The 12,660-nt window shown below is 28.5% G+C and overlaps 1 protein-coding gene across 1 annotated transcript; it reads left to right on the forward strand.

Annotated features, from left to right (window-relative positions):
- Positions 1 to 5,089: 5,089 nt before the first annotated feature.
- LOC125195847 (deacetoxyvindoline 4-hydroxylase-like) lies at positions 5,090 to 7,700 on the forward strand. Its single transcript, XM_048094104.1, has 3 exons — positions 5,090 to 5,668; positions 6,229 to 6,550; positions 7,311 to 7,700. The coding sequence occupies exons 1-3, from the start codon at positions 5,181 to 5,183 to the stop codon at positions 7,593 to 7,595; spliced, it is 1,095 nt and encodes a 364-aa protein (XP_047950061.1). The 5' UTR covers positions 5,090 to 5,180; the 3' UTR covers positions 7,596 to 7,700.
- Positions 7,701 to 12,660: the final 4,960 nt, after the last annotated feature.

Genomic DNA, 12,660 nt, shown 5'->3' on the forward strand with positions numbered 1-12,660 from the left:
AGGTTCTAGTTTTTCTTCTTCTTTTTTTTAAAGATTTTTTAAGGAAAAAAAAAACGAAAATAAGAAGTAAAAAGAATAAAAAGGAAAAAAATAAACGAGAAAAAAAGTTAAAAGAAAAGAATTTTTTATAGTTTTTTTTTTCTTTTAAAAATCAGCTCTACGGAGGAGAAACATCAGCTCTACGGAGGATAAAACTAATAAAAACAAGGAAGCAATCAAATGTTTATATCTCACCTACGCCCTACGGAACATATCAAATGTTGTAGCGGATAATTGCATCTTCCATACGGGCGTAGAGTAATCCATTGTTGCGCTTCGTGCTCCTTTCAAAAAAATAAAAAAAAAAGAAAAAATCAAAACAAAACTATACAAAATATTACACTCCAAATTAGTATTATCAACCGTTCTACAATATCAGCTTAAAGCAATAATATTCCCCGGCAACGGCGCCAAAAACTTGATGCACTATTTATTAGCACTAAAAATACCTGCAAGCATACAAGATAGATCTAGTATAGCTAAAGGTCAGTACCGGGATATCGAACACAGGGAATAAAATTGCAATTGACTACCATATACTAAGCATCACATACTATCTAGAGACACATAGTTTTTGGTTTTCATTAGTTAAACTAGACAGAAAATAAATAAACAAATAACAAAAAGCATAAAAACAATGATACAAAGCAGGCGTAAGAAAGTAGAATTTTAGGATTCAAAACACAATTGACTTCCTTGAATTACGGTCTCTAGAGTTATTAAGTCGGTCACTTAACTAGATTAAACCCCCTCCCGAGGTGAGAAATCCGTAGATTAGGTGTAATAATTGAAGTCCCCTTCTAATTCTTAGACCTAACTCCTAAAAGATCGTTAAGACCAATGACCTCACGTGAAACCTCAACTCTCCCGAGTTCTATTGAATTAAAGTGTGAATTATCCCTCGTCCAAGTCAACTATTTCGTCTCCCGAGTACTCTAATAAACTCTAACATGTATTCAAAAGGTAGCTAATCAATTGAATATAGAAGACACAAGGATAAATCAAATAACTGCAAGAGCTACCAAGGAAAACCAATTGAATATTTCACCAAAAATTCCACAATTGATGTTCTACTCATAGACAAGTAAAAACTACAAATAAAGTACGAGACATGAAAGAAATAGATAAAACCCAATGTTGAATCTTCAATCTTCAGTCTTCTCTTGCCTGGATCTGCAGAGCTCCGCTCCAATGGAAGATGGATGATTATGTGTGGTATATGAGATGGATGAATGTGTAGAGAGGGAGAAGGATTGGAGGCTCTGAGATGGAGAATGATGAATTAGGTTAAGAGGTATTTATAGGTAGAAAAAAAACTTAGACATGGTAAAAATTCTCCTCCAAGTAATAGAAAATATAATAATTTCGATTCCCCAATTAATTGGAGATATTTGGGCAATAATTTCTTCATTCCTTGATTTTCCGCCAGCTTTGACTGCACTGCGCAATGTTCGTAAAATGATCATAACTTTCTCCATAGAACTCCGATTGAGACGTAAAAGATATCCACGCGAAGCTCTTTCGAAGACGAAGAGAATGGCATGTAGTAAGCACTGATTGGACTTTCAAACATGCTGGCAGAATGGGCTCGAACAGAGGCTGCTGCACCTTGACCTTTTTGCACCTTTTTTCAATCTTTTTCTATCATTTACCAACAAACACATCAAAAATACCAAATGTATAACATATGCAATTTAAGAATATAATTTGCATGATTGACATTTAAAATGAGTCAAATTTAGCCCTTAAAAACATGCAAAATCTGTGTTTGTCAGTAATATAGACAAAGAATAATGTGAGATCTATCATATAGTTATAAATAATGACTTTTATCGCACATTGAAAGAAAGAGTAACACATCCAAGAATGTGTAACTATAAAAAAGAATAATCCAATACACTCTCTTCGAATTGAAGTATTGATATTTTAAAAATCAAAAGGTTTAACTTTAAGTATGAGCAATTTATTTTATTTTATTTTTGTCTTTTTTAGTCTTTATTATGTATACAATAAAATTTGCATAAATAAAATTCAAACAATAAGGTGAAAATTGCAATTTTATTGATAATAAATTTTAACAAGACTAAAAGTTACAACTTATAATGATTATAATTTACTTATTTATTTGTAAAAATTGTTTTTTTATATATAAAAATCAATTTATATATATAAAATTTTTTTAATTGAACTACCGATTTAACCATTGAACCGGCGGTTCCGGTTTCACATGAACCTGAACCGGCCCGCTAGAACCGCCTACCGGTTTGAACGGCCGCTGCTGATTCCGGTTCCGAACCGCCGGTTAATCAACAGTTCGATTTGGTTTGTGCATGCCTAGAACCAGACAAGAAACTTGGATCCGGAGGGAGAGAATGTACCAGCAAAAATGCTCAACAATAAATAAAAGAACTATAAAAATACAAAACATAAGACATCAAAACATAAAACATAAACATTACAAAATCATTTCCCGTAAGACTTAAGTAAAGCTCGAAGGTGTAGTGTTTTCTCTATAAATTTACGAGATGAAATGAAGTGTAGCACGCAAGTGGCGTGAGAAAGTTGTTACTTCATTTTCTATTTAATAATTTTACTTTTATTGTACTCTCTCTGTCCTCCAAAATTTAATCCAATTTACTATTTTTATCGATCCCACAAAATTTGCTTCAGTTGAAATTTTACTAAAAATAGACATTAAATACATTCTAAATTTCATCAATATGGGACCCTTTTCACTGCACGAAGTTTGCTTCAGTTGAAATTTTACCAACAACATTAAATACATTCTCAATTTCATCAATACGGAATATTTATTTCACTACACACTTTTAGTTAATATAAAATAAAGAGTGATGCTAAATGGCCATAATGTGGCTGGCCATGAAACTTAAAATATTAGTAAATATAGTACATTAAATGCTAATTTACTTGAAATTAATTCATCTTAAAAGTATCAATTTTTTCCGAGACTAATATACCCCTGTGCACAAATAACAAATTAAGTCATTAAATATCTTGGAGAAATTGAACTTTGAATGCTCCATGTAATTCCTTTTCGTTTCTTTTATGTTTGCTTTCTTTTTCTATTTTTTTTATACTTTTGTTTATTATTTTAATTGCTTAGTATGTATAGATACGTTTCAAATCAATATATAAATACATTTCTTTTATGTTTGCTTTCTTTTTTATTTTTCTTTTTTTATAGTTATTTGTTTTCTAATATATATTATTATTTAATTATTAAATATGTTAATTTACTTTTTGAAATCAGAATATAAAAATCTTCTTGATATTAAATAAGACCATTCGTATATACTGATTAGTATATACATCACGGATCATGTTAAAATACATATAGTATCTAATCCACAACTAAGACCAATTGCATTTTAGTTATAGACAGATTCCACAAATTCCCGGTGTCACAAAAGTATACTTCAAAGGAACATCAATTGAATCTTCAATAAAATTTAAGTTTGATTGAATATTTACTTGTTCAGTTCATTAATTGTATAGAATGATAGAAGATGAAGTGAATCCAAATTAAATTTTATAAATTTTTAAATTATTCAAGTGAATCAAATATCTATTGAATCTAAAATCAATTGAGAACTTTCGATATTAGATCAGTTATTAGTTATTTAATAATAATAATAAATTGCTACACCACATAACATAACTAGTACTATAGTTTAGCTAAAACCTATAATTATCGGATAATTGCGACAATAACAATAATAACTCACAATATTACATGGCTCCATGTTGTAATAATATATTAGCAACTATATACAAATATGAAGTTGCATTTATAATTTTTAATATTTGATATTATTATTAGTATTGTCAATATAACCTATAGTATGTTCTTGTAACTAAATTTTAAATGGTATCATAATCTATATAATAATGATATAAAGCTACTAATATACCATTACGGCCAAATTCCTATAAGTAGTTTAGTACAATGACCTTTAAATGCATTTTGTATTTAAAATTTATCCATGTTATCTATATAAGTCAATATTATTACTATTATATGTTATTATTAGTATTATTAGCAAGTTTAGTTATTGGTGTGTAAGTTGTATTATGTCATATAATAGTTATTTTTGCAATAATATGATAATTATATAATATAGTTATTTTTGCAATGTAACTAATTAAATTATTTGTACATAATACAGTAGTATCTAAAATACGCAATAAGCATAATATTAATATGTAACTTATATTTACAGTTTATAAGACATGATACAGTTCTAATACACTACATAAGTACACTTTATATGATATGCAATACAATTAACTATTATATTTAAGATTAGTTGATCTTATTATACTTGATCATAAAATATATTAACTATATGCAAGTATACATACTAGTTATTACCACAATTTATTTATGATATATTGTGATGTCTCTTAGTCGATAGGTATTATATGATTATTTCCAATACAACATACATCTAATTTAAATTTAACGTAAATTGTGCATAAATTATTTCATAAATTGTGCATAAATTATTATGGAGAGAGAATATTGTAAATTTAAATTTGAAGTAAAAAATTGAGAAAAGGATAGTTAAGTAAAATTATCTTAGCACTAATTATTGCTATTAATTTATTGCATTAACTTTTATAATTATTTACAAAAATGCTATTGTGTGGCTGACCACGTTATGACCGCATAGCATTACTCTAAAGTAAAATAATTTCATAAAAGTGAGACGAACTTTGAGTGTTGGAGGGAGCGGTAACTAAATGGAAAATCGTACTCCCCGTTAAAATCTGTGGCAGAGTGAAGAGTGAAGACGCAGTGTTTTAAACAGACGGAGGAAGTTAAAAAATTAATTGATCTCACTCGTTTGCTTGATACACGTGGAAGATAGAGTGGACTGTAATGTGGGGATAGGAGAATAATTGGTTTTTAATATAAAACCTTAATTTAATTAGCAATTAGTAATTAAGTTGGGCGGTGCCGTGCAAATTCAACCAATATTATCCCAAATCTTTATCAAAACAAGTTAATAACACACTAGTCAATGATATGATTATTCTAACAAATCACCTTGTAAATAACAATTCCTAATTTCCTCCAAATACTTATCTAGAAAAAAAGTAGTCTTGGAAATCAAGAAATGGAAGACGATGATCGCGTAAAAGAACTAAAAGCCTTCGAGGCCACAAACGCCGGCGTGAAGGGCCTCACCGACGCCGGCATCGAGAAAGTTCCGAGAATCTTCATCCGGCCCGCCGACGAGCTGGTGGAGGAGCTCAACTACGGCCAATCTTCCGTGCAAGTCCCGGTGATAGAGCTGGGCGATGATCACGAGAAGGTCGTGAGGGAGCTGGGAAGGGCGTCGAGGGAGCTCGGAATATTCCAGATCGTGAATCACGGGGTGGATGCGGAGGTCATGGATGCTATGCTTGATGGTGTGAGGAGGTTTCACGAGCAAGATGCTGAGCTGAAGAAGCAGTTTCACTCGCGCGATGCGATGCAGAAGGTCAAGTATGCCAGCAACGTCGATCTGTATCGCTCACGCGCCGCCAATTGGAGGGACTCCTTGACTATCTCTCTCATGGGCTCTCCTCGTCTTGACCCCGATGATTTGCCCCTCATTTGCAGGTTCATTTCTTTCTCATCTTGCTTTTCTATTTTATTTTATTTTTCAGTTTTTGACACCTTAATTAAACTTTGGAAACAAATACTTCTTTCTTATAATCTTAATTACCATTATTGATTATTACTAATTGCAGCTATTTTTTTAAGGGATTGAATTTATATGCCTTTCGTTGTCAATCAGTATTACTAGGGCTTGCTCTGCCTTTACAATGACACGATTTGATTGTAGTGTTTCGAGTACTAATTAATTATCGATCCCATCTTCATTTTCATTCATATGATTAGTTTAATCCTAGATAAATCCTATTGTAACTTATCACATATTATTTTATCTAACGAATCGAACACCACCTTAAGGATTGAGTTTATCTTTTGTTACCAATTAGAAATAGATTTTTTGTTGCCTATATACACCCTGTTAGTTTTAAATGACATATTTAATAAACGTATTGAAAGCTTAAAGTTTCTTTTCTTTTCACTCACATGTTTAGTCATTCTTGAGAGCAATTCAGTATCATCAAGTGTTAAATTACTGATTCACATGTACATTTGCTACTTGTTAGGGACTCAACAATCAAGTATGTTGAACAAGTAACTAGTCTGGGAGAAAATCTATTCGAGCTGCTCTCGGAAGCTCTTGGCCTAAAAAAAGATCACCTAGGAGCATTGAAATGTGGGCTCAGTCGCACTTTCATCGGCCACTACTATCCACCGTGCCCTGAGCCAGAGCTCACAATGGGCACCAGCAACCACACTGATCCCTCCTTCCTAACAATTCTTCTACAGGATCAAATTGGAGGCCTCCAAGCTTTGCACAACAATCAGTACATAAATGTGGACCCTCTGCCTGGTAGCTTGGTTGTCAATATTGGAGATATGTTGCAGGTCTATTTCTATTTCATCAAATAACTAGTATTCCCTCCGTCCACGAATAGGAGTCCAGTTCACTTTTTTACACTTATTTCGTAAAAATGATACTCCCTCCGTCCCACAAAAGATGACACACTTTCCTTTTTAGTTTGTCCCACAAAAGATGTCACATTTCCTTTTTGGAAAAAGTTCTCTCTCACATGAATATAAAAATTATATTTTCTCTCTCCATTTAACACACAAAACAAAACCTCCTAAAATCCCGTGCCATTTTCAAAGTATGCCAACTTCTCTGGGACGGAGGGAGTAGTAAATAGTTAAAGTGGAGAAATGATAAAGTAAGATAGAGAATAATGTAGATAAGAGTCTTGTCTACATTATTCTCTCTTACTTCATCATTTCTCCACTTAAACTATTTATTACTCCCTCCGTCCCAAGGTATTAGACCAACTTTCCTTTTTGGGATGTCCCAACATATTAGACTCGTTTCCTTTTTTAGCAAAAAGCATCTATCTTATTTTATTCTCCACCTACTTTTTTCTCTCTTCTCTCCTCTACTTTTCACTCTCTCATACTTTACTCTCTCCACTTTAACTATTTAAATATTAATTCCTTAAATCATGTGCCCAAAAGAAGTGAGTCTAATACTCCGGGACGGAGGGAGTATCATTTTTACGAAACAAATGCAAAAAAGTGAACGAGACTCCTATTCGTGGACGGAGGGAGTAATTCACTATTCTTTATTAATGAGATGGTATATATAAATGTTTTGTAGATTGTGACAAATGATGAGTTCATAAGCCCGGATCACAGAGTTGTAGCCAACCAGGCTGGGCCAAGAATCTCGGTTGCGGGTTTCTTCACCGGTGATGGTATTTCTGGGACGGTATACAGCCCAATCGTATCAGAAAACAACCGCGCTCGATACAAGGACTTCACAGTTAGAGACTACATTTCCAAGTTTTTTGCGCGCCCAATTGATAAATCTGGTCTTGATGAATTCAGGTTACAAGATGAAGACAATCCTCAAATTTTATCTCTTTGTTATGACACTGTGTGATTTATTCTTAGTTTCACTTGGATTAAATCAATAATGATAATGTAATAATGACTTGCGTGAAAAAGTTTCAGTTTAGTGGAGGAACTGGTCTCCCATGTCACTCAATTCAAACTCATCTCTAGCTTGAAATGCTGTCAAAATTACTCCCTCTTTTACTTCTTACGTGTCTTATACCCACACACAGTATTCACTCTGTCCAAATTTAAGAGTCCTAATTAGTTAGGACAAGTTTTAAGAAATATAAAAAAATGAGTTGAATAAGTTAGTGGAATGTGAGTCTCACTTATATATATATATATTATTTTTATTTTTATAATAATATATATGAGTTAAATGAGTTGGTGAAATGTGAAGCCTACTTACCATTTATGGTAAAAGTGAAATATGACTCTTAAGTTGAAACAGAAGAAAATGACAAAACATGACTCTTAAGTTGGGACGGAGGGAGTATTAATTTAATACTCCCTCCATCATGTACTTGAGGCGTTTCTATTTAGCGCGTGATTTAAGAAAATTGTGTTTAGTAAGTTAAATAAAATAGATGAGATAATAAAGTAAGAGAAAGAAGAGAGAGTATAGTAAAAGAAATACTCCATCCGTCCCACTTTAGGAGTCTCATTTGGATTCGACACGGGTATTAAAAAATATAAGGAAAAGTTAGTGAAAAAAGATAGTGGAATCTATGTCCTACTTTTATATATTAGTTTTATAATAAAATGTGAGTAAAAAAAAATTAGTGAATTATGAGGCCTATTACCATTTATGGAATATTCCAACCAGGACTCCCAAAGTGGAACATCTAAAAAAGGTAAACCAGGACTATTAAAGTGGGACGGATGGAGTAATAAAGTAAGTGAAATTAGATGTTTTGTTTTCAGCCAAAAAAGGAAATGACTCAAGTAACTTGAGACAATTCAAATGGAATACGACTCAAGTAATGTGGAACGGATGGAGTATATCTCCTTTCAGTAGGTGTCGATGTTAACAAAATAAGAGGGAATCTAAATTTTTTAGAATATAATTGTGTAGAGAAATTAGTTTTAACTGATAAAGTATAAGTCGAGAGATATTGTGGGTCATAATTGGTCTATGGGGCAGTGATATAATGCAAACTCATATATTGTATAAACTCCAAACTATGATCTGGATTATTAAAAAATATCAACAAATGACAAAATAGTAGCAACAAAAAATTTCAACACAGTGTCAAACAACAAAAAATGTCAACACAGTGTCAACACAATATCAACACAGCATCAACCGTTGACATTGTGTTGACATTTTTTGTTGCTACTATTTTTCCATTTATTGACATTTTTTAATGATCTGGATCATAATTTGAAGTTTGTACAATATTTAGGATTTGCATTTGATCACATTCCTTTGTCTATGATTATTGAATTAGTCGCAGGTGATATAGAATAACTTAAGAGTGCCACAATACCGTATTGTAGATAGGTAGTTATATTGGGGTCATCAATTGTAACCCAACCTTTTATTGGTAACTATAATTAATTTAAATTATAAAATTTGTAGAGATTTAGTGTTTTATAAGTTGTCATGTGTATTTTTATTTTGGAAAATGTATTGGTGACATAATGTCTCCAAGCCATAATGCTTAAAATGGTAAGTATATATTATATTATATTTATAATTAAATTTATATTTTATATATGTACTTTATTACCCCTACATTAATTTATTTACTAAATACACCTATTTAAGGATATAAATTTTGATTATGCATAGATGATGCATGCATTTAATAACATGCTGCAATCATCTAATAGTTTAAAACATGATTGGATAACTTTTTTTATATATGCCCATTTTAATGCATTTACTTAAAGATATTTCTTTAAAATTTTAAATATTAATTTTATTAGCTTTATATATTTAGTGTACATTTTGTCTACAAATAAAATAAGATTTATCAGCAAACAAATAATTTCAGACTTCTTAATGAATTAGTCTTTATAAATGTGAATTTAAATAATTTTTAACAAATAATTAGTGCTATAAAATATAAATAATTAGTTATCTAATATTTTTGAACTGTAAATACTTAGAGTTACTATAACATGTGACAAAAAATAATTACTTTGTAATTATAATACTATAATCTTCAATATTGATAAACTTATTCTTTTAATCACTTTTTATTCACAATAATCTTTAAAAAATAATAAAGTTTTTAGCTCACTTTAATATAACACCCAACACATTAAAATTTGATAATACTATATTATATATTAATACTACTAATTAAGTGAGTATATGGTTTTGATTTTAAGAATTCTCTAGTTCTAATTTTTTATTTTTTTATTTTGATTTTTTTAAATTCTTAAATCTTGGACCATTACAGTTGAACCTCGATAAAATCATATGTTCTTATATCATTTATTTCATATTTTAAATATATTAAAATATTTAACTATAACATGCAATAAATTAAATTTGATACATGGTGTACGAATGCTAATTGAGTCTAGTGTTTATGATTTTAAGTTTAATTCTTTATTTTACAAAATTATAATTTCTTTAATTTATAATTTTTGAAAGATTATGTTTAACAGTGATCAATAAATAATCTCATACTAATAAGTCATAGCTCATCTAATTAATATTTTTAAAATATGTAATTAATATTAAAAATATGTCTGTATGGACCATTATCTTAGCTCAAATAACTGTAGCATGCTATAAATTAAAATTTAATATAGGATATAGTATTCATTAAGTTTACAGTTCTGATTTTAAGAAATTCATAATTTTAATTTTAATTTTTTATCCAAAATTTCAGTTTCTTAATTCTTAATTTTTGGAACGTTACGCATAATCTCAATTAAAAAAATTATATGTATGTTCTTAACTCAACTATATTTAATATTTAAATATATATAATTAATATTTTCTTTTTTATAGCTCGTTGCACAATTCTTTAATATTTTAATGTTATAGTTCATATTTTCTCTTTTTTTTAATAAAATATTAAAGTTTTTAACTAAATTCACTATATCATGAAACAAAGTAAAATTTTATCTATAACGTGTTAATACTAATTGAGTATGTGGTTTTGATTTTAAAATTTTCATAAGTTTGATAGTATTAATTTTTTACGTTCCAAAATTTTATTTTTTTAAAAAAATATTACAATTCGATTAAAAATATAAACACATGTTCTTAACTTATATATTTAACATTTTAAAGCTACATATTTAATATTCCCTCTCTCTTTTTTTTGCAAATATTAGAATTCCTAACTCTAAACAAATAATACTCCGCACTATCTTATAATATTAGCAGAGTTTATGATTCTTATTACTTTTAATTATTAATCAATTAGTAGTAGTTGACATGTGGTATATTAAAATAATCTAAAATGAGAAAAGTAGATTCATCCAATTATTTTTGTATTAAATTAATAATTTCTTTGATTTTTAACATTTAAAACGATAGATTTGAATCTGAATAAAAATTAATTGTATTTTCTTAACTCATCTATTTAATATTTTAAAACTATATAGTTATATTAAAATATTAGACGCCCTAGCTTAATTAAATAAAAATATTAAATTTAGTTAAAAGCAAAGAAAAATAACAAAAAAATTGAAAAGATAATGAAAAAATAGTATATTATTTTATTATATAAACCAATCTGAATAAGATAAATGTTTAATTTTTTACATATTTTTTCATATACTATTAAATGAATGATTTCATTGTTACTACATTGACAAAATGTTTCAGAAAATTTAAGGAAAAAAATAAGTTATGAAAGAATAGCACAACGTAAAATCTATTTGAAAAAGCATATGATGCTATTTAAGTAATCAAATTATTTTACAATTAAATATAATAATTTAGTTATGTGGTGTGTTAATTAATACTGGTAATCTAAATTACTGATTTTTTAATTATTTGTTTTAAAAATTTACACGACAAGAATGGTTTTGATTGAAAAATTTTTAAATTCATTACTCTAGTTGCATGATTAAGTTTATCTCCAATTAACATATATGCATTTAGATAAGAATAATTAATTTGGTTAAATTTTCCTTAATTAGGTATATATCTATTTAATACTTTAATGTTAGGGTAAATTAGTCACAATGTTATTATGGCTTGGAGACATTATGTCTCTAAATCACTACTCTTTTACTTTATTATTATTTAAATTTAAGAAGATAAAAGAAGACTATCATGTTTAAAACTTTTAGTTCAAGGGGACAAATAGAATCTTTTCATCGTATGATTCAATGTAATATATCAATTTTTTTTATATCGATTGATTGAATATGTCAACACAATTTAGCATTGACATTATATATGTATTATATTGACATATTATGATACTACATTGATATTAAGCTACTTCTTAAAAAATACTATGAAAATTCAAGAATTTCAAAATTTGACATCAGATGATATTCAAATGAGATCTCGTTAGAATCCTTATAAAATTATCTTTAATTTGATATGTGTTGAGTAAAAAAATAATTTAAATTAAGATAGTTTTAACCATTTAAAGTTTTCACTTAATTTTTAAAAATTAGTTATAACTAACTTTTGGTCAATTGACATTAATACATCTAATTAACATTTTCTGTATTGATATTTATAGATGAAAGATCATGTGTCTTGATTTCATGATCCAATTTCTATTACTCCATTTAGTTGTAGTTAGAAATATAACACATCTTTAGTTATATTATTGTGTTTCTTATTTATTAAATTTTTATTTTAATAGAATACTTACTACTTTGTTGAATTGAACATCTTAAAAAGCAAATAAACTATTGAAACAAAATGAGATAATATGTACTAATATAATCATTTTTAGAGAAAATAGTTATTTAATTTATGAAGTATGATCAATGATTGTTTTATAAAATTTGAAAATAAAATAGTACTACAATAAATAAATAAGTTTCTAATTTTTACAATTGTCACATTGATGTACAAAATGACATTTTTAATTATAACCAAAACAATATTGTTTCATTAAGATGAAAAAGAAGAACGAAAAGGACTTAATGACACCCCAAAAGGGATAGAGGAAAAA

The sequence above is a fragment of the Salvia hispanica genome, chromosome 6 (genome assembly GCF_023119035.1).
Source record: "Salvia hispanica cultivar TCC Black 2014 chromosome 6, UniMelb_Shisp_WGS_1.0, whole genome shotgun sequence".
In the NCBI taxonomy this organism is placed as follows: Eukaryota; Viridiplantae; Streptophyta; class Magnoliopsida; order Lamiales; family Lamiaceae; genus Salvia; species Salvia hispanica.